Source organism: Strix uralensis, chromosome 4 (assembly GCF_047716275.1).
Source record: "Strix uralensis isolate ZFMK-TIS-50842 chromosome 4, bStrUra1, whole genome shotgun sequence".
NCBI classification, from domain to species: domain Eukaryota; kingdom Metazoa; phylum Chordata; class Aves; order Strigiformes; family Strigidae; genus Strix; species Strix uralensis.
This window is the reverse complement of record NC_133975.1, coordinates 31,206,111-31,229,092: the sequence shown is the minus strand read 5'-3', so window position 1 is coordinate 31,229,092 and position 22,982 is coordinate 31,206,111. Positions and strand designations below refer to the sequence as shown.

General features: G+C 40.4%; 1 protein-coding gene across 1 annotated transcript in view; it reads right to left on the bottom strand.

Annotated features, from left to right (window-relative positions):
* Positions 1-22,982, bottom strand: part of KIT (KIT proto-oncogene, receptor tyrosine kinase) — a 57,374-nt gene that overhangs the window by 2,504 nt on the left and 31,888 nt on the right. The window contains exons 6-20 of the mRNA XM_074866208.1: positions 22,545-22,734; positions 21,962-22,077; positions 16,445-16,559; positions 15,045-15,238; positions 13,863-13,969; positions 13,644-13,770; positions 13,278-13,382; positions 13,080-13,190; positions 11,289-11,439; positions 9,393-9,481; positions 8,923-9,050; positions 5,229-5,351; positions 1,862-1,973; positions 1,665-1,764; positions 909-1,014 (exon numbers count right to left, since the gene is read on the bottom strand). Of these exons, the coding sequence (XP_074722309.1) occupies positions 909-1,014; positions 1,665-1,764; positions 1,862-1,973; positions 5,229-5,351; positions 8,923-9,050; positions 9,393-9,481; positions 11,289-11,439; positions 13,080-13,190; positions 13,278-13,382; positions 13,644-13,770; positions 13,863-13,969; positions 15,045-15,238; positions 16,445-16,559; positions 21,962-22,077; positions 22,545-22,734 (1,874 nt within the window). The remainder of the gene's footprint in view (positions 1-908; positions 1,015-1,664; positions 1,765-1,861; positions 1,974-5,228; positions 5,352-8,922; positions 9,051-9,392; positions 9,482-11,288; positions 11,440-13,079; positions 13,191-13,277; positions 13,383-13,643; positions 13,771-13,862; positions 13,970-15,044; positions 15,239-16,444; positions 16,560-21,961; positions 22,078-22,544; positions 22,735-22,982) is intronic.

Sequence of the window (22,982 nt, the reverse complement as noted above, 5' to 3'; positions counted from 1 at the left end):
CAACGGAGCTTGAAAAAATGCAGCTCAGGTTATTACTAAACTCCCCCAGAAACCTCACTAATACTTCCTTCACATTCTTGCTGTTGTTTCAGTAATGTCTCCACCTGCCAAAAATACGCTGCAGGATGCAATCGAGCACCAGCAGCTTTCAGTTTCCTCTTTTCTCAAATTGTCAGGAAGCCATGTACTCTGTGCCCAAACAAGGCATCCAGAAGGTAAAAGGAAGCTTTATTTTTACAGCAGGTTTTAAATTTACTTTTTTAAACCACACTAACACACAATGTTATTGCGAGATAAAATCCACGTTTCTGATATGCCTCCAATTTTTCTTTGGACTGTCTTGTCCAGTTACCCTCTCAGTAAAAGCTTTTACTAGGGAACGGTTGAAAGCGCAGTTAATAGTTTGTCACGACATACCTCCAAGGTCATATAAACAGAGCTAGGGGAAGCAAGTGAGAAGAGGCAGAAGAACACTGAAAGCTCAGACCCTTTATCCAGAAAGCTTTTCTAATAAAAGCTAAATATACTTCAGTTCTGAGATTTTTCCCAGATTAGTAAAATTTTTCATAGTTTACAATAGGATGAATTTATGTGGTACCATTGCATTTTGTGACATCAAAATTGCTGTTCCAGGTCTATTTTGAGTAAGATACATTAACATGCAAAGAATCTTCTCCAGCTGGTACATTTTGGGTATGGGCTTAGACAGCTACTGTCTAACGGCACAACTAAGCAGAAGTGAGTAGCTCTACCACTACTAGCCCTACCACCCAAACTGACAGTGCAAAGCTACATAAATAATAGTGGAAAATTAATTAAGTGCCTGGGCTCCTTTCTTCTCACAGCTCTAGTCTAAAATCTTGCTTGAAACTGCTTTAACTCCAAAAACCTGATAACCCATAACTTACCCGGGGGGCATTATCTGAAAGCTGCTGCTCTATCAGCTGTACAATTTGCTTAAATGTGGGTCTCTGTAAAGGATCAGCATCCCAGCAACTCTTCATTATGTCATACCTGCAAAGATACTGAAATTAAGTACCGCTCATGAGGAAATTCTTAGAGCTCTTACCTTGCCTCCATTATTATTTGAAAGAAAAGTGTGACCCACTCCCACAGTTTACCTTCTTTAAAGCACTTTTAAGAATAGAAATAGTGCTGCTAACACCTGTGCTTGTGACAACAAAGAACTCAATACTAATAAGAGGCTCTGGACACAGTTTTTGACAGCTTGCTAAGTGCCAATCCATTTACAAAACAGTCAATTAAGGATGGCTCATAAAGAAGATCAGTAGCCAGTCCTCTTGCTGTCAGGAAGTACAGCACAAATGCAGATGCTGTACAGTCTGGTGATACATCTCAGTGACTGCTTTATCTGAATTAAAAATGTTTAATTACGTTCTGTGATCTGTCAATAATTTATTGACACAGAGCAGATGCCATGACAAAGTGATCAGATGGCGCAAGGCATGAGTGTATTTCATTGCTTGTAACAACACAGGCATGTATTCTGTTAGTTAGAGTACATGAATTATTTAAAATGTGAAAAGAACTTCGAAAAAAAGACAATGGAGCAGTGCAGTGAGCCTTAATGTATGAATGGAAGCTTCTCTTCTTTTGCATCGTTGATGATGTTTGGTGATTATAGGTGCTGGTTGCTCACTTACATTTCAGGTGGTGCACACTCAGGGCTGAACATCCGGTATCCCTCCTTGATCATTTTATAGAACTTGGAATCCACAGGCATCCCTGGATATGGGCTGCTTCCTGTTGAGAGACCGTATGAGCAACATGATTTCTGCATCCGCAGTAAAACCAAGATGAAACAGAAATACCCTGAAGTACAGATCTTGAAGGAGTTTACCTAAAGAAAAGAGCTCCCACAGCAATATCCCGTAAGACCAGACGTCACTCTCAAAGGTGTAGACGCAATTGAAAATACTTTCAGGTGCCATCCACTTCACAGGAAGACGAGCCTTTCCAGGGAAAAGGGAATAAATTAAGACAATGGACATAAGGCATACAAAATTTACAAGATAAAATTAACCTTTTCTACTATTTATGTGCTTTAAATACTCATTAAATCAAGAAATAGAAGTATCCAACCAAAAATGGAAATCTCAGCATTTTAAAGTCTCCAAGTGATCTGTCTTTCTGTGGATCTACCAAACTCATGCAGTTCCTTGCACTCTGATTTTCTGTATATGGTGTGATTCCCTTGGTCGTGTTTATAAGGGATGGCAGGAAGTCAGAGCAAAATAATACCTATGACCATGGCATGGTTCCTTATGCAAACATGCAAGTCTGCTTCCATGGACTGGCTACCACAGGCACACAAATGAGATTCACATAGTCAAGATGCTTCAAGGCTTTAATCAACAGTTAAGACATTTGCTTTAGCTCCTCAGTGTATCAGAAAAAAAATGAAAATTCACGTGAAGGATGTATCTATATATTGACATACATATTTTGGGCAGGAGTGTTTATCTGCTTGAGGGAAGGAAGGCTCTGCAGAGGGATCCTGACAGACTGGATTGATGGGCCAAGGCCAACTGTATAAAGTTCGACAAGGCTAAGTGCCAGGTCCTGCACTTGGGTCACAACAACCCCATGCAACACTACAAGCTTGGGGAAGAGTGGCTGGAGAGCTGCCTGGCGGAAAAGGACCTGGGGGTTTTGGTTGACAGCTGGCTCAATATGAGCCGGCAGTGTGCCCATGTGGCCAAGAAGGCCAATAGCATCATGGCTTGTATCAGAAATAGTGTGGCCAGCAGGACTAGGGAAGTGATCGTTCCCCTGTACTCAGCACTGGTGAGGCTGCAGCTTGAATACCGTGTTTGGTTTTGGGCCCCTCACTACCAGGAAGACATTGACGTGCTGGAGTGTGTCCGAAGAGCCACGAGGCTGGTGAAGGGTCTAGGGAACAAGTCTTACGAGGAGCGGCTGAGGGAACTGGGGTTGCTTAGCCTGGAGAAAAGGAGGCTCAGGGAAAACTCTACCACTCTTCACAACTACCTGAAAGGAGGTTGTAGCAAGGGGGGTGTTGGTCTCTTCTCCCAAGTAAAAAGTGATAGGACAAGAGGAAACAGCCTCAAGTTGCACCAGGGGAGGTTTAGACTGGATATTAGGAAATATTTCTTCAAGGGAGGTTTAGACTGGATATTAGGAAAAATTTCTTCACTGAAAGGGTTGTCAAGCATTGGAACAGGCTTCCCAGGGAAGTGGTGAAGTCACCATCGCTGGAGGCATTTAAAAGACATGTAGATGTGGTGCTTAGGGACACGGTTTAGTAGTGGACTTGGCAGTGCTAGGTTAACAGTTGGACTTGATCTTAAAGGTCTTTTCCAACCTAAACAATTCTATGATTTTTCGTAAGTTTGTGTGGGGACAGGCATCCCTTGGGAATGCTTACTGGAGCAGAAGAAAGGGCACAGAAATCCTTTGGATTTGCTTCCACCTTCCTCTCCCTGCTTTGCCCTTTCCTTGTCTGACTGTAGGACTCTGTAAGGCTTCTGTCCTAAGCATCTGTCCTGCTGTGGGAGAAACCAGATCTCTTCCTCTTAAGTGGTCTTGCAAAAATGTGTCCGAAGATATATTTCAACCATACTATAAAGAAAAGCCTTGATGTTTTCTAAGGAAAGGAGACCCAACAGAAAATGAGATAAACAGAAAGGAAAAGAAATGAAGTGGAGGAAAGGCAGCATGGGCTGGCTCACCAGAGAGACAGCCAGAGTTATTTATTTCCTGAACAGCACAGACATCACACACTCTTCCTGGCCAAGCCCCCAGCTGCTGTCAGCAGCATGGCCTCCCAGCAGTGTCCATGGCCAGTGATGCCCCAGTGCTCCTGATAAGCTTTAAGATCAGGCCAGATGCAACTAGACACCTCCTGCAGCCACTGCTGCCTCTCTCCCCAGGCAGCTGCAGCCTATCCTCCTCTGACCCTTTCAGGCTACGTAAAATCCTGTTCTCAGGCAACTCAGGAAATTTAAAGGGTAGCCTAGACAAGTAAAACTTAATTACTTACTGCCCACTTTCCTCCTAAACTGCTGGTCTGCACTTCCCACTCCCAGGAGCCTTGTCTGATCAAGCAGCTCTTGACCTGACCGTGAGCCTGAAAGCAGTTTTCTTACACTAAATGCCACTCAGTATTTTGCCAGGTCAGCCATTCCTGAATTATTTCAGCTCTTATTGTTCCCTAATCTCAAATTCTAGGCACCCAGTGGTGGCATCAACATTGGTTTTGAAAACAAGCAATAAACCCAACTCTCCCATAGCCTAAAATAGGGATGCTCTAGGTACCTGGGACATCAGGGACTGCTGAATGACAGCAGAACAGTGGAGATATCTCAGATACCTGAGGTGCCATGGACTGACTGAGGTTAACTGAGCATGGCAAACCACTTCAGTGAGAAATACTCAGGTGTGGGACTTTCCCTCTTCGTCAGTTTGCCCAAAGCCAGGATGGGCAAGCTTCAGATCATGTGTTGTCAAGTCCCTAACTAACAACCAGCCCCTGACCATGAGGCACTCAACTGGGCTGGGGAAAAGGGCTGCCTTGTTGAACATGGATCTTCTCTCCCCATTACAGGGTTTGAACTATAGGTTAAAGCTGTATTTGTTATACATACAAGGTTAAAATCTGTATACTGAATCAGAGAAACCAAGGCTTTTTTGCCTCCCACTATACCCTGATCAATAAATTTACATTTCAGAATTCAGTTTCCATTGTCTGAGTGATGCTTTATAGCAAACAACAGGATGCAAACCCCTGATTATTTAGGTATTTTTAAAATAAACTATTTCAGTAATTGACAAATATAACAATGGCCAGAGAAAAAAAGTTTCAAAATAATTGTATGTAGGATTGGGCTACCAGAATATTCCAATGGCAAAACTTGCAATTACTCACAGAGCTGCAACTTTTAGTATGTTCAGATATAACAGAAAGACTGGGCGTTGTACTGGTGCAGCAAAAAACATCTCCTCCACTACAACATACATTCAGATACCAGCATGTTTTTTTCCAGTGTAACAACATGTGTATACCAAGGGTTTTTATCAGCACACACATCTACATCAGCAATCACCCCTCCTAATGTTCCTGACCAGCAAGAATATATATCATAACTGAGAAATTTAGATTTCTGCCTGAGACTTTTCTTTCCAAGTCAAGACAACAGGAAATCCCCTAACTTAGAACAGGTGGATAAAATATCATATATACTTACATTTCCTTTGACCACATAATTTGAGTCATTCCTTATATCTCTTGCCAGGCCGAAGTCACAGATTTTTGTTATTCGACCATGAGTGAGAAGAATATTTCTTGCAGCCAGATCCCTATGAATGCACTAAATAACAAACAGACAAACAAAGCTATTTTATAATATCCATATCAGGCTGTTGCTTGGATACGTGCTTACTTAGCAATATTAGTTACTGCATTATGCATTTTATGGCAAGCTGAAAGTCATAATGAAGTTATGTGTTAATAAGCTTACTCAGATGATTAAACATTCTGGTGTAGTATCTTTACTATCATGACATTGATTCACATGGTTAAGGTTGTCTATGCATTTATTTTAGAAAAGACCACTTGCAGTCACTTTGAATTTTCTAATGTTTCCCATTTGCAGCTAAAGTTTAATATACTTTTTCTCTGACTTTTTATCAAAAAATCACTGGCTTGTTTCCTAACACTGGACACATAAGGGGAAAATGTGGTTTGTTTCTAAAATAATTCCAACCTTTTATTAAGTAGCTATTGTGGTTGAGGAGAAGGTGTTGAAAAGCTGAAAATAGGGAAAATTATGGTAACGACTTCAAAGCACACAAGCCAGGCAACTGAATTCCATTTCAAAAAAACTCGTCTGGAAGACTTGAATTATTAAGTACCTAGGAAAGTTTTATAAGCAGGCCTAAGTATTTGAAAATACTGGAAATTTTCACATGCCAGTATTTTCAATAAATAGTCATGCATTTAGTGACCTAGCTAGCTTATACTCCAGTTTTCATTTGAGAAGTGTGCATGTGTTTGTAACTGCAGCTCCAGAAGGGTGCCTCAGTTTCCCAGTAGCTGCATTTTTTTTGTATGCAGCTGTGGAGCCCACATGCATTTGTTAGAGAATGGAGGTAGTTCTCTAACAAAATGATCTCTTTTTCCATCTGGTAAGGAGAGCATTAAGCTCCTGCTTTACTGATGGTATATAGTCAGCAGGCCACAGCTTTCAAAAAAATAGCTGAAGATGGTTCATTTTTTCTCATTTTTTCCTTAAAATACAAAACTTTACAAGTTCCCTACAAAAAATGACTTAAAAAATCAAGAATTATACAAATCTAACTCAGAAAATGATACCTGCAGGTTGCATAAGCAACTTAGTCTCTGTCTCTTTTGTATGCTTACATGACAATTATTGTCTCAGGGGACTCTCCTTCCCCTCCCAGTCCAACATATTCTTCACTTTGCATATGAAAATTGCTGCACTTGAAGCAGTAAAGTGAAGGAATGGCCAAGCATCCACCATGGATGCACAGAGGCTGGAGCACCTCCCTTATGAGGACAGGCTGAGAGAGTTGGGGTTGTTCAGCCTGGAGAAGAGAAGGCTCCAGAGAGACCTTATAGCGGCCTTCCAGTACTTAAAGGGGGCTACACGAAAGATGGGGAGGGACTCTTGATCAGGGACTGTACTAATAGGGTGAGGGGTAATGGTTTTAAACTGAAAGAGGGTAGATTTAGACACTGGGGCAGGTTGCCCAGAGAGGTTGTGGCTGCCCCCTCTCTGGAAGTGTTCAAGGCCAGGCTGGACGGGGCTTTGAGCAACCTGGTCTAGTGGAAGGTGTCCCTGCCCATGGCAGGGGGGGTGGAACCAGATGACCTTTAAGGTCTCTTCCAACCCAAATCCTTCTATGATTCTATGTCCCTGCTTTGTTCCTCCAGAATCAGTGCAGTTTGCAATGAATAAAGACTTTGTTCATTGGAGGAAGCCCTGTCTTGTGATTAAGGCACCGTGTGCTTAATAAGAGAATTATCCCCCCAGGACAGGCTCTTATCCTGACTCCTGCACAGAGGCACTTTTATGCCTCTGAGCCTTGATACGCAAGTTGCAGAAGAACAGCTGTGTACTCTGCACTGCTGGTCTGCATGGACCTTCCTTCTCTAAAGGCGTGAGGCATCTTATTCATCAGCCCCACTACTCTACATATACTCGCTGGAGCTAAGAGCGTGTATATACACAATGACTTAAGAAGAACAAGCACAGTAACGTGTTAGTGCAGTGCAACTTAATTCTGTGATAAATCTGTTAATTCTGCACTGCCAAAGCGATACTGCATGGTACTTCCCAATCTCACAGTGAGGTGGTGTTACGTTCATTGTTGCCTTTGCTACTCAATGCCACGGTGTCTGTATCAATGGAAGGATTATAAAGAAAACAGTCACCAGGAATGATGCATAGTGAATCCTGGGGCTATTCTATAGGAAAATAAGAAGAAATAAAGAATATGTGTGCTGAGCACTGGATGTCCTGAACATTGAAGGATGCAGGATCCTGGTGAAAACCATTAAAATCTGTAATACAATGTGTTTGCCTGTCAGGCCTGATTTGAAGCTATTGATAGATGAAAAATAAACTAAAGGGTTTGGAAAGAAGAACAGTGGGGGAAAAAAACAAGTGCAAGAGCAAGTTTTAATGTGGACTTCCTTTGGAACAGAAGTAGAGTCACACTTCCCATTACTAACACATTTTCCTTAAATTGCGTAACTTTGGTTTTACGCTCTATCCAAGGTGCACCTGTACTATCCTGTGTCTATATTAGTTACAATGTTGACATGCTAAATGGCATTTTTCCAATAAAATGTAAGAACAACTATAAGAAGATCATAATTATGCCATACTCAAGACTTCTATTCTTTATAAATCTCTTTCTGTTATGCAACACCTCTCCTACAAAACCCAGAGTAATGTCTATTACACTCAGGGTAGCCAACAAAGATTCTCTGTGGGTCTCTAGACTGATTTTATCTTTCCAGAAAATTAAAAACCAAGACATATCCTGTGCATTAAGCCATGCTGCTAAAAAAAAAGCACACAATGTGATAGTTCCCCTGTTTAAAGAAGTTCTGCATGAGAGAAGTAGCAAGTGCAGCGTTAAAACTCAAGCAAATAGATGGCTTTGCAGCTGTCTTCATACTGTTCTTTAGTTTGCAAACTTTCCAGCAGTGCCACAGAGAATAAATCTTAAACTCTTGAGATTTAATTGTTTTAGAAGGTGTTCACATGTTGGGTTTCTGGTTCTTTCCCGAATTCCATTTAATTCCTATATAGCAGAGAAGAGTGAAGTAATAACTCCTTGGGGTTCCTATGGGTTTCACTGCCTCCAAAGTCACAGTAGTTCTCATGAAACTATCTGTGTGCTCCAGGAAACGAAGGAAGGGCTGAAGATCAAATCCCTAAGAGGTACCACCCAAGCTAGGCAGGGTTCAGCTGCACCTGCTGTCTCCCAACACATGACATTATCAATCAGTGGAACCTCGGGGTGCAGCAAACATACTTCGCTGCAACTCTTCTATGTCTCTTGTCTTGGTATTTCTATAACTAGTTTCTGTTCATGAGCAAGGCCACTTATTCTACTACGCTGTACTGTGGATATGCAATAGCACTGCTTCACGTTGACTACTGTGCACCCTATATTATGTTTTATGGGATATAAACCATCACTTTTGGCTAATGAGCATAGTATAGAACTCCTACATTAGCCAAAGCTTCAGGTATGAGAAGGAGCATATCACTTTGCAGTGCTTGTTGAAAAGAACACAGAAATATTCAGCATTTAAACATGGATCACATTAAAACACTGAAAGTGATGGTAAAGGAAATCAGAACTCTACTGGTTCTGTCTGGCTCTGAAAAATTCTTAACTTACATTTTTGGAGGCGAGGAAGCTCATGCCCTTTGCCACCTGGTAAGAAAAGCTTAGTAGATCTTCAACATCTAGAGCAAGTTCATCATCTTCTGACATAGAAAGGGTAACATCCTGATCGGTGTAGGATCCTATGCAATATAAACAACAGCTTCTGAGTGCAGCAAGTGCAATCATTTAGAAAGAGTTGTCTTAACATTAAACAAAACAGTGATCTGAATAAGTACCTGACTAGAGTCACATAAATAGCCCATCACCAAAAAGCAAAACCGAATCCTGATACACCATTTAAGTGTGGAGAAATACAAGACACTGTAATTTAGCATATTGTTCTTTCTCAAGCCTTCTCATATCAATTAATGAGTTTTCATTGTCTCCATCCATGAGAGAAAAGTATGATAAAACAAAAAATCCATGAAGCCCTTCTCTCTGCACTCCCAAGAGCAAATAGAATTCCTTGCCACTATACTCACCAGACTTCACTGGTCGTTTTTTATCAGCTTTTGGGGGGACTGCATATGACACTCCTGGTTTCATGTCCATGTACTCATTGGCAACATCACTGTAGAGGTAGCAGATTAAATGAAACACAGTTTAGTGAAAAAGGTCTCAAAAGCCATCCAAACAAAAAGCCAAGGTTATGCCAACCTTCTGAATATAATGCTTTACAAATGACCAATAGATTGGAAACTCATAGGTGTGTGAAAAAAATGAGGAAAGGCCTGTACAGAAAGAGAGGTTTGTCAGTACAGCTAACAATACATTTCAAAGTTTGGAGTTTGGCTCAGGTGAGCAAACAAAACCTTTCATACATATATTGTTTATAAAGACTTTATTCTCTATAAATTAACATGCAGATGTTTCACAGGATCTGCTAGTGTTTCCTTCTTCTGCTTAGGCCAACTTCTACCAGAATATTTCAGCAACTCAAGTGGCAATTGCAATGCAGAAGACAAATGGTAAAAAATGATAAATTCAGAGATTCCCAAGTTCCATAGGGTATTCGTATGTATTTTGAAAAATCAGCTGAGGCTTGGGACAGCCATCTGCTACATTTTTTAAGTTTAAGTTTTCTTATTGCTATATATAATTCAAATGTACAGATTTTCATACTATATGTTTTATAAATATAGTTAGGCACCTTTAGAAATGATGGATATGTTTTGGCATTTTTCACTTTATTGCCATTAGAACTCATATATATAGCCCTTCCTTAGCCTGAAATATCTGTTTAGTTTATGAACAATAAAAGCAACCACAGAGCTAACATGGAGAGGAGTAATGAGATCACCACTATCTTTAGTCACCACCAGAAACATATCTGACACACTTAGCAGCTGCAACTTTACAGTGAATACTAATATGAGAGTTATGGTAAATACTCCACCATTAATACCTCAATTTACAAAATGTGCTCAAACAGTGAGATTCCTTCACTGAAAAGAGGGAACACTTCCAATGGCAAATCACAGCTTTGTGTTCATCACCTCAGTGGTCCCAAGCTCTCTGGGGCATCACCAGCTACTCATATATTACCACAGCACAAACAGCTTCATCAGTACTATGTCTTGCTGGGACAATGGACTTTACCACCTCCTAAGGGTCTGCCTCGTTCTTTTGTGTCTGCCAACACAAAGTAATGGTCCCACTGGGGTAATAAATAGACTAAAAATAAAAATTGGCAGGTATTGTAACAGCCTCTAGGTTTTGGTAAGTTATGTCTCCCTCACTTCACAAAGGGAAGGAGTGAGCAGGAAATCTGCTTAGAAACATACTTGGAAGGAGCTCTGGACTGGTATCTAAAACAGAGCAGTTAAAAATATACAGATGAAGTAACTGGAAAAAAACAAAGTACAAGAGCAATTTCAGAATCGTGACATGGGCCATGTCATCATAAAATCTAGTGAGCTATCGGTGGCAGCTTGCCTCTGATACTGTAAGGTGATAGTTTGATTTTGTAAGAATTCATTTCTGAAGGCAGGAATTTAGGAGAGTTCAGAGTATTAACATCCCAACACTGGGGGAATTGTCATTCAAGCTGCTAAATGAGCATTGCCAATGTTTAACAGGAACGATAAACACAAACACATACAAAAACTGAAGCCAAGGAATTGCATGAAATAACTACAGGAAATTTGATAAAGAAGTAAAACAGAGAGTGCATATACAATCAATCGTGCTCTGTTAGAATAAACCACCCACTGTATAAATCGTCTCTTTAATTAAATTGTTTCCTTGCACAGCAAAGAATCTTCAAAGTCTGCTGTTATGAAAGGTTTCTCCACATCTTTTATCCCTAATAATACTCTGACATCTCCTCCTTCCCAATCTTCTAAAAACACGAGTACATTTCAGAAGGTCATACTTACGTTGCAGGCTCTGCCTGACGCAAAAGGTTCTCATAAACTGCTGTTTCTGCATGTTCTTCATGTTTTGGACAAATAAATGAATCTCGTTTCCGTCTCAGAAAATTTAAAAGATCACCATAGCAACAATATTCTGTAATGACCAGAGTGGGACCTGTAGATGTACATGAGGTTGAGAAAGCACTGTTTTTAAAGTAGAAAAACTTAAATAAAGATAGCATTCAACCAAGCGCACAGGCTGGACTATTAAAAAATCACACTGCCTAGCACTGTCTGGATGTGAAAAGTTATAGAAAAGTAACCCAGCATCTTCCTTTTCACAGATCAGCAACTATGGTCCAGCTAAAGCCGTGCCGCTCCCAATTAATTTCCCCCCCCCACCCCCGCCAATAGCATTGCATTGTACAAAAATTAAACAAATAAGTCTTTTTCTCTTTCTTCATGTGATAATGTTTCTGGCCAGACACATCTGTTTGATTTTGCTCACTTCCTGAAGGAAGTTATTTGTTCCAAATGTTAAGAGTAATTCAAGCTTCAAACATTAATCCTTTTGATTCACTTCTGTTTACAGTAGAGCTTCACACTCCTTCAGTAATGTTTTGGAAATGATGTAGAGTGTTATATTCTGCAGTGTAATAGGAAAAATCATTCAAACAGAACAGCCGGCTGCGACAGAAAACTACATTGCACAAGGTCTTAGAATATTAAAATGAAATCGGAAAGGAGAATCAAGTCATCTCCAGCACAGATGTTTATAGATCAAATGTATGTTTTCTGAGTGAATGACTCCAGCTATGGCCCTTGAATATGTAATTGCACAGCGTGTTATTTCATCTGTAAGGTTATTCTAATGTACCACCGTTTACTAACCTCACTAGTTTATTTCCATTTTTCTGCAGTTGAAAATTTTAGCTTTCATAATAGCAAAAGCAGTGTTTGTGGCGGGATTTTCTTACAGAGGCTACATTTTTTCAGGCCAGTGAGTCTACTTTGTCGACTGCTTAAACAAAATCATTTCATCTATTTTTAAATCATTAAATGTGAAAGTGAGAAATATCTTGCCTCCATCTAAAGCTATGAATTTTTACAAGCTTCTTTTCTTTGAAAAATGAAGCAAAAACTTAAAGTGCAAATCTCTGTGTAAGAAGCAATACCATCTTTCATATTAAAATGCACATAAATTAAAAATACAGGACTGCATCACTCTGTATTGACACTTCAGCTGTTTCATAGCTTTTACTATGTTCAAACCCCAGCTTATTAAGTTTGTGAAACATTTGGGTTGTGCAATAGTTTATTTGGAAAATTCTTTTTCTCAACTTTCTGCTACTTAGAATTTGTAACTTCAGTGGTGCCTTAACAGATACATTTACAGTTTAAACAGAAGGCTGGAAGACTATACAAGACAGGCCTGTTGACTTCACCTTGGATACCAACAAGTAACCAGTTCACATATCTTTTCCTGTTTGTGAAAAATAGCGTGGCTGAGGAAAAAACTTATGCTGTACATTTTGTGTCATCTCTCAAGAAGAAAGTGCACAATGGTTCACATGACAGAGAATAACAGCAACCTTCCTACTCCAGCTACAGTGGTCTCATTACTGCTTTTAGCATAAACCTAAAATCTAGATTCAGAAATTCACAGGTGATAATCACGATGACCTGCAACCTGCCGAAGCAAGAAATGTATTTAAGATTTCTATACTTAGCAGCGCTGGCTTCTTCTTCACAAGGTTCCTGCTTCTGGCAATAAAAAAGGAACAGAAATAATCAATAATCTGTTGATAACCCCACCTCCAATAGTGCAAGCTCCAAGCAGATTCACGATATTAATGTGGTTTCCAAGGTAACTCAGCACTTTAAGCTCTGACATCAAGGCTTCTCTTTCTGTTAAATGGGCACTTGCTGCAAAAAAAAGCACAACGTTCAGTACGTAACATACTGACCAGAAGGAAGCAAGAAAAAATTGTACAGTATATTAGAGCAACTTACTTTTCAACATCTTTACTGCTACTGTCATAGCAGCATCAGATTTAAATAGACCATAAGCAGTGGCTTCAACAACTTTTCCAAAAGCTCCAGCACCAAGGGTTTTACCTAATAAAGCAAAACAAAAGATTCTGTAACACCTTAGGGCACTTCTTCCTGAAGGGTTCAACATTTTATTTTATGATATCAAGGAATAGGAATTTATTGTAGATATGCCTGCTTGGCTTTTGTCCCAAGGTTAAGTATGAGCAGTTATCACTATTTGCATTATTGGACTTCTTTTGGACAAAGCCCTGCTGTGCTTGACCAGTCTCATATGAGACCTGAAGGTTTCACCTTGCAGATGCAGTTAAATAAATCTAAACTAACCAAAACTCAACCGGTTTCTAGGAAATTCCCATTTGTGATCATAAGGAAGTTGCGTTGGGTCTATGTAAACATAGTTGTTTCCATTTATTTCTTCAACAACTTTCCACTGAACTTCGTATTTGGGTTTCTGGAAAAGAAAGAGAACGGCTGTCACTACCAAAGCCTCCACAGGCAGCTCACACACTTTCGTGACTCAGGCAGAGTGGCTTCTGATTTTACCTGCAAGTATATGTACACCAGGATCATGACTATGATGCACATCAGTCCTGCAGCAACTCCAAATGCGATTAGTAAAGGGGTGAAAAGGGTATGGGTACGGATTTGTTCTGGAAAGAAACAAGAGAAAATTCTGCTTAAATACTGAACAAGAAAAACTGTATTAAAAAGATGCAGGTGAAAACCTTTCCTTAGTTCTTCCTTGTGAAACACAGTTTGGGGTTCTGACTTTCCCAGATATGCTACAGGTATATCTGTGGGGATCAGAGCTGGCAAAGAAACCATCCAGTTTGTTGCATTGGGAGTCTCTGCTTCATCAATTCAGGAGACATAACACCAAGATCAATTAAGGCAAGGGGTTTGCATGATCTCAGTCAAGTTAGGTTCAGGAAAGAAGCTTTCTTCTGAAGTCCTAATTCCTTCTCTTTTTTGCTCCTGCCCCTCCCAGTATGATGTCTACAGCACAGTCTGTACAAGTAGAGGTTGTGCCAAGTAGCAAAGGAATACCATTCCAGTAAAACCCATCTGCCCCAAATCTGGCTTATTTGTTTATATGTTATATCTGGGTGTAACAAAAAAAAGAAGCAGCAGAACATTTGATTTTGCAAAGAAGAGCACAGATTTACAAACACATTTTGAGTCATCTATGTTCTAGTGCTTTTTTTTCCCCCACAGACCCACAAATACTGCTACAAAACTCATAAGCCCTTTTGCAGTATGTTGTTGTTACTTCTTTTACAACAGCATAGCCCTTAGGCTCCAGGCAAGTTCAGGACTGCATTTTTCCTGAGACATTGTAAAAGCAAAAAAAATGCAGTCTTTCCTTGAAAGTGATGGCCTAAATAGTCAAAACAGACAACAGGAAAAGAAAAGGGAGAGAGAGGGGGAAAAGCCAGTGTAATGCTGTAAAAAGCCTATGTAAAGAAGTGGTTGTCCCTCTGCTGCACAGACAGAAGAAAACCAGCTATCTACTGCACTGCAGATCTGGAGCCATAAAGAGACAATACCACAATATTCATTGAAAAATTAAAGCAATGCTTTGACAGGCAGAACAAGTAGCGTTATCATATGCTCAGCCACAGTACTGTAAACTTTCTTATGGCAAAGGTAAACCACTTAAAATCCTCTTACAGAAAGAGCTAAACGGCACCCACGTTTTATGGTCTCATTCACTCCAGCCTTTACCTTTAATAGCAAAGTTGAAGAAAGCAGAGCTCCTGTCCCCATTGCTGGAAGCCTCGCAACACACGGTGCCGGTGCTCCTGAACATGCTGGCGTTAATGGTGCTTTCAACCAGGATTCGTTCAAATGATGGCACTGATGAATTTGTGTAACTGATTTTGACATCCATGGGGGATATTGTTGGTGAATCAAAACACCTGGGAGAAACAATACTGACAGTTACCTGCCATGGATTGCTACCTGGAATGGATGACAGGTCCTGCTGTTGAGGCAGACAATCACTGCCAGACCATGAAATAACTAAACAACACTGCTCTGCAAAGGGGTTCATCTGAAGATCCTATCCTCAAAACTTAGCCTACTCACAATATCTCACTGTCTTCAATGTAATGGGGGAAATGGATACGTACACCAAGCCTGACCCAAATGGACACCATGAGGTCTTTGAATTTGCTTTTGGCTAGAGATACCTACAGGTCTGTAAGCTCGTTATGGGTTTTGTACCATTTAATCTGCATCTCCAACTTCAGCTTTGAGCAGCTGTGGTCTATTACCTACTCTTGAAAACTTTCCCTAACAAAAAAATCCATGATGTACATACAACACCATCAAGCTTATATGCAGCCAGAAAATAGCGAGTTCTGTTCTCTCAAGATGCTGCCTCCCCTTCATATGTCACATATTTACTACATGAGCACACAGTTAAGATAAAAAAAAAGTGCTATTTAAAAAAAGATTAAGGAAATAATAATTGTTTCAGGCATAAAACAAATTATGCAGGTGGGAGACCCATGACTTGCTAGTACAAGATCTACAACCACGGTGGAAGTCAACCAAAACCTTTAAACATGCTCCACAGATGCTCACTTCACAGTGAAACTCTACAATTGTTTTAGAAACATGGTAACTAGACATCAGGTTTTATTCATAACAACTCTGGACTTGTTTACTTGTCATATGCTTCATGTGAATAGAAATCTAATTACTTTATGTCTTGAAAAATTATATCATTACACAATAAAACAAAAGATAACAGCCATATTCACAAGTGATTCTCTATCTGTCACTCTGTGAAATTGCATACAGAATGTGTGTCATCTGGGGGCAAATCAATATAAACCTTAGCGAGCCTGCAGCAGAGACAAAGTTTGGCTTTTACTTTTCCGCAGCAGAAAATGCTGGTTATTCCCCTTTCAAGGATGGAATGCAAAGGGGAATAATGAAACATACCCCTGCCTTCCCGCAAACGACTGCAAATAATGCAATGACAAAAATTATGAAAACAGTGATGCAACATTTGAACATAACTGTTACCGAGTCATTTTATGTTCTTAATTTTTAATTATAAATTGGGTGTATTGTATCTAGAATAACCTTTGGAGACACTGGTTAACTTAACTCACCTCTGCTCAGTTCCTGGGCAAAAATACCAGTATATGGTAGGGGCTGGGAATCCAGCTGCTACACACTGGAGAATACCATTGCTAAGTATATCCAGAGTGAGAATCTCCGGTTTTGCTGCAATAAACAAAAATGAGAGTCACACATCAGGGGAACACAGAATTTGCACTCCCATTTGCTCTTCACCCCAGCAATTTATGCGCATCATCGTCTGTCGAACTCCTCAGGTGAACAGAGCTTTGCATGTTCAAGGGTCTCGGGGTCTGAAATGGTGTCCTGCTAGCACTGACCATCTGTGAAAATATCAGTTCTTACACTGTATGCTTGGGCTGGATTTCAGAAGAATACCTTACCTTCACCAAGTATTTGGTTTGATGGAAGATCCTAAACCAGCAAAGCTTAGATAACCCAAAGAAGTGTGTGTTTGGAACAACACTGCAGTTCTCATCCCTGCACAGCGTGACTTTATGTGCCTCTAAAAAGGACAGTTTCTTCACAGTTATAAGCATACTAAATCTGTCAAACCACATCCCTCTTACATCTGCCCTGCGTATTAAGTATTACCACCGCAGCCAGAAAAGGAACTACAGTGCAAGGCAACCAGTGCAGACCTCCCCATCCCCACAGAGGACATATGTCTCTCTATGATACTGCTACTGAAACGCCCGACTGTCTGACTCTCTGAAACATTGCACATAGAGGAAGCTAATATTTGGCTGAATATATTAGCTTTCCAAATGATAATTTGTGATTGCTTTGGTAGTTTAGAAAGCAACCCAGCCAGACAATGCCTCCTGCCATGTCCTGCAGTCAGTTCAGGAGCTACTGTTTCAGGTATGGCAGGAAACCAGAGCAATCAGACAGACTTTACAGTCATAAGTGTAATGTCATAGGCTTCAAACAAGGGTACCACCAACACAGCAAGATGGTTTTCTTGGTGAAACTTGAATTAGACGCCTTATTTCCCATAACTACCTTAGATTCCTTGCAAAATCACCCAAAAATAAGTTAATGGAAAAACCATACTATACTGCCAATGATGCTGCTCACCTGACAGGTACAAGTTAAGAGTTCATCATCAGTTAATACTTTACAGAAATGTAAAATGAACTTCTAATATTCTAGAAAGCAGTGAAGCTACATAGACTACAGTGGGAAAATGCAGATGTATTTCAGATAAAATCCACGTACAAAGACTGCACAGTGTTAGTTTTTAATGAATATTCTACTTGCTGATTAAATTAGAGGCAATAAAGCACACGTATATTCTCAATCACATAGCATCTCCTCATGACTCACGCTACAGGAACCAAATGTTCTTTCATTTCTAAATCCGCATGTTGTGTTTTATGCAAATGACCAAGAACCAAACATTGTTGCAAAATGTTGAGATGGATTTTCAGCATTACTCATTTGGTGAGGAACTTTTTGAGAGCACACAGCATCTCACTCAGCCTCAGTGTTCATGGAATACACATAACTCACATTTCAAAACTCGTATCAAAATGGTTGGATTGCAAAATTGTAATTCGCTAATCTACTACCCTTGTGCAATTTGTTTAGGTGTATGCAATTTTTTAGGCAACATTACAACACAGTGTAACTCAAGAAATGAGAGAAATGAAAAGTCAAATATAAGAGGAATATGAACATTAAGCCCCAGAAAAAATATCGTGCCAGAGTTGGGCTGCATCTACCATCTTCTGACTTTGAGTGATGAAACAAAAATGTCCACGTTAGTAAAAACCTCGTGCAATAAAAGCTGTCTGCATGGCCACAAGTCCACCCTGCAGCAACGGAGGGTGACAACAGGCTGCGCAGGGTTAACGCATCCAGCAGCCTGGGCAGAGTGGTCCGGCCCTGGGGCCATGAGAAGCAGAGCTGCAGCAGCATAAGAACAGCTGACCGGAGAGCAGCTCTACCAGTGATATGCCTGATGAAGTGCTTTGGCCCGAACAGCCTCCCCCCACCAGCATGGAGGGCTCCCAAGCCTCCCTGGCTCAGAGAAGTTAAGGGATGCGTTTCAATTGGGTGTGTTTCACTTGCGGCAGCAAAGAGCCCCCCCTCAGCCAGTACCCAAGGGGACTGAGGTGGCTGCTACTGCCGTGCCTGGTCACTGTGCCCCTGGTCCCTGTTTGCCGGCTCAGGCCACCCACATGTGTCAGCACCTGTACCCCTTTTCTGGCATCCAGAGCATCTTCCTCACCCACCAGCGTAGGTGCTCCAGGTGATGCTGGAGCAAAGACAGAATGAGTTTTGCAAACAGATGCCAAGTTGTCACTGAGCATCTTCTTTTTAAAAGAGATTTTACTGTGCTAGATTTTATAACTTTCACTTCCTAATTACCCCTGGTATCAGACAGGCTCTTAATGACTAGACTTTGTTTGCTGTTTTGGCTTTAACCCTTTAAATATTTAATGTTTCATTACACTGCTTGGGATATTGCATATTGCCTTCCATAATCAGTCATCAGATGTCTTAAAACTTCTAATTTCACTACGTTTATTAACAGCTTTTCAGCTTTTATTAATGTGGATTCTGAATATATCAAATATGATTTATAAGAGTTCAGTCCTATTTTAATTCAACGCTCTGTACAATAACAATGTGCATTTAATTGCTTTCTATTACCAATTTCCTTTTCTTCATTGTTAACAAAGTGTATGTCTACAAAGTAACACTTAATAGGTATTGTCTGTTAGCGCAGTCAAAGAGAGAGGGACCTCCTCCTGAAGCTACGTTTTCTGGGTTGGAACAAATCTTTTCATAACATCACAGTGACTCCTCATTTGTTTACTGCATAGTCTAATGACAGGAAAACCACTGAGCTTGGCTTCATGTGATCTATAACACCACGACCAGTTTTCTCTTTGCAGCATGAGCCCCAACCGCATAGATAATATTTTGTTGACTATAATTAAACCCAGAAATTATTTTGCACTAAACTCAGATACTACCTGAAAGATTCCTCTACTAATTGCTATACGCACTGTACCTTGCCACTCTGGAGATTTCTACAATTTCTTAATTGTAACTCAGTTCAGCATGCTGCTTGTCAAGTTGTAATTTTCTTTTTGCCTCCTAATTTCAGAGCTCCTTCCTTACTTACTTTATGTCACATTTACTATGAATTTCTACTACTTTTTTTTTTAAAGCAATTTAGTATTGTTTCAGATTAGCATATGCAATTGCTAAATGTTCAAATCCAAGGCAAGTATTTCTGCACTGGGTCTTCTGTACATGAAGCCTTTCAGCAAATGCTTCAGCATTGATTTTTGTTTATGTGAAGACATTCTCCTGATTATGAATCCTGTTTTACCTGTTTGATTACTTTCTGCTGATTACTTGCCCAAGCCAGACGTGTAAACATCACGAGCTACATCCCAGCAATTTATGCAAAATCCTTGCTGACGACAATGTCAGGTCAGGACACACCATTAGATCAGGATCTGCCCACCCACGCATGACTCACCTTTGGCAGTTACTCTGCTATGTCAAATAATATGGTATGTTGTCATGCAGTTTGTGTTTCATACCTGAATGATGAGCATTTTACAAGCCACTGAAAACAGGTTATTTGTCTTAAAAACAAACCCCTAGAAGGATCAATCTATTTCATCTCCTCTTTTCAAAACAAAAATATATTTGCAGGAGCTTAGTCAAAATGCCAAAAGAAACGCTTTTTGAGTCAAGTGTGTCATGCTTGGGCAATGGCTGCAGTCAACCCAAGGCCACAGTGCATGGTAATGTGAGCTTTATGAGACTGCCTAAGTGCCCTCATTGCATCCCAAGACTGATTTTACTACTTACAAGACCACTAGTTGAAGCAAGAGGAAAGAAGACTTGAACACTACTGGTTGTATGGATAAGCCATTAAGAACTAAACTGTCTATGCTCCCTCTTGCCTTGGCCATCCTGCTTCACCATGCTCTTCCTAGTCTGGTTTCCCAACCATGATCCACATGGGTTTTCAGCTTTTATCAAGTAGCATGTTTCTCAGAAGTGGCAACATGGAGCTCTGCACCAAGAACTGACACCTGATGGTGACAAAATTGTGGGTTGTTTTTTGGTTTTAGTTCTTCTGCCTAGACTGCTCCCAAGCAGCCTGCAGAGCCTGGGAGAGCTGGGAGGACCATGAACAGCCCCTTGCTCCAAGCACACGTATGATGCTGCAAGTCAGAAAACATCATCCAGTGAACTGACGCTCATGTGAACTGACAGTTCCACTGGCAACCTGCAATTTCTTCCATTGCTTCCCAGAAATTAAACTTCTGGCTCAACAATTTGCTCTGCTCATCTGTAAAATAGTAGAATTATCCCTCGTGACAGTAAACCACACTCATCCACAGAGACAAAGGACATCTGAGGTCACCAGGGGCTTCACCTCAGAAATCACAGCTAGGAAACGAAAAAGGCACAAGAATACAAATGACAACATTCACAGATAAAGGAAGAAATGCCGTGTTCTGAAAGGAGCCCAAGAAGACATTTCTAGACCCAAAGTATGGCATTGCTAATCGTGACACTACAAATGCTGAACTTCAGTGATAAATGAGAATTCAGAAATTAATATCTAGGATTTTGTGCATTTGTCTCAACAGTCCTCTGCATAAACCTATGCCTGGAAAAGGACACATTGCTGCTAAAACAGAGCAGCACACATAACTGTATTCGCAGCACATTTACTTACTTTCTATACAGTTCCTCCTGCTGGGCTTGAAGGCATCATAGTCTACCACACCTTAGTTTCTCCAGCTTGCCAGCAGTTCCCTCCTGGCTTAATTTTCCTTAAGCATGGCCTTTAGTAGCTGCCAATATCTGTCTGCTGAGAGTATGAAATGCTCTAATAGGATGGCTCTTCTAAGAAGGACAGGATTTCCTGAAGGTTTCATTGAATTCATTTTGAAGTTTAGCTTTTGTCCTGAAGAACGCTGTTTGGAACTGAGACCAGTGCTCTTTTTTAACAAGCATGTCCCAAAGATAACAGCACAAGTATTTGGAAAGTTATGCAAATTTCTCTAAAACAATGGTGATCTATATTATTATACAGAGGTATTTAGATGCCAAAGGCACAAGTGAATAATTCTCCTGACAAACTTTCAAACTCTACATCCAACTCAAACAAACTAAAGACAGTTAATAGCTTAACTTGGCTGTCAAAAATGCCAACTATAACCCTGTATATCCTGCTTCACCTCAAATTATCAAAGGTTTATGATACATGGTTATTTTTGAGATTGTGTTTCCAGGTGCTACAGTTTTTTTCCTGGATAAAGCACCTAGCTGGTAACCTCTGGAATATGTTCAGTACAATGTAAGGTCACGCTGGATAGTAGGTCGATTTGTGTAAGTACTCTGTACTTTTGTATCTTGACTTTTAAATAGTTTTCCAGCATGTGCTTCACCTCAGAAAGCCTCTCATATGCTGAACCACACTGTGACATCTTGTGCATACATTATGTTGTATAAAATACAATGACTGTGATAATGAAATATTTCAAACTGTTCACTTTACTTACTTTTCACATAGACATTAAATGTTACAGAGGAGCTGGCATCAGAATTGGACACAAAAAATGTGTAAATGCCTCCTTCTGTTCCTTTTAATCGGGTAAGGTGAAGTTCACTTGTATAACTGTAAAGAAAAATTAAGCATTACTGATGCTCACAACTTGCGGTGAACAGGCAACTGCTACATGGAAGCTGTGTGACTTACTAGCGCACAGTCTTCTTCTGCACACACTGTCCATGCAGACACTTCTGCATTACGACTGCCCTTGCACTACAGCGTCCAAAGGTTTTGCCACTTCTAACATCCAGATGTGTGCCCAAGTGACAGCTCAGCACCAGGCTCAGACCCTGAGCACGCACCACCACCTGCTCCTTTTCTCACTGAGCAGGGAACCCAGATACATAACCCAGGACACACGTGTGTCGTGGTTTAATCCCAGCCAGCAACCAAGTACCACATTACCGTGGTAAGCCACGTGTACTACAAGGTGTTTTATAATCACAATTTTCTCGCCATCTCCACTTTCCTCTTTCCAGAGCACACTCTAGTTCCAGAGTGAAATCAATAGCACTTACAGTCATTTATATTACCTGTTATTGCCCACAGTCTTGAACTTGACATAATGGTCTGATGAATTCTGTAACGTTTCGTTCATGTACATCCAGACTTCTTCCTTCGGTTTTGGATATGCCTCATATTCAACTGTTAAATTTCCATTTTGTCCTGCATTTATATCTATTGTGGTATTCATTGTTGCAAACAAACGGACAAATCCTTTAGCTGATGACCATAAGAAGAGAAGAAAAACAATTTCAGAACCATTTAGAACACTGTCAGTACTCTAACCACAGTTAGACTACTTCAAGATCAGTGATCAAACATCCAACTGTGAAACAGGAAACCTTATCTACAAAGCAGAACTTGAGCTCTCACCTGCCAAAACCAAGGCCACTAGCTATATATATAGCAATGAGGCACAGGACTTAAAGCAGCCTTAAGTGCCTTAACAGAAATAATTCCATCTTCTG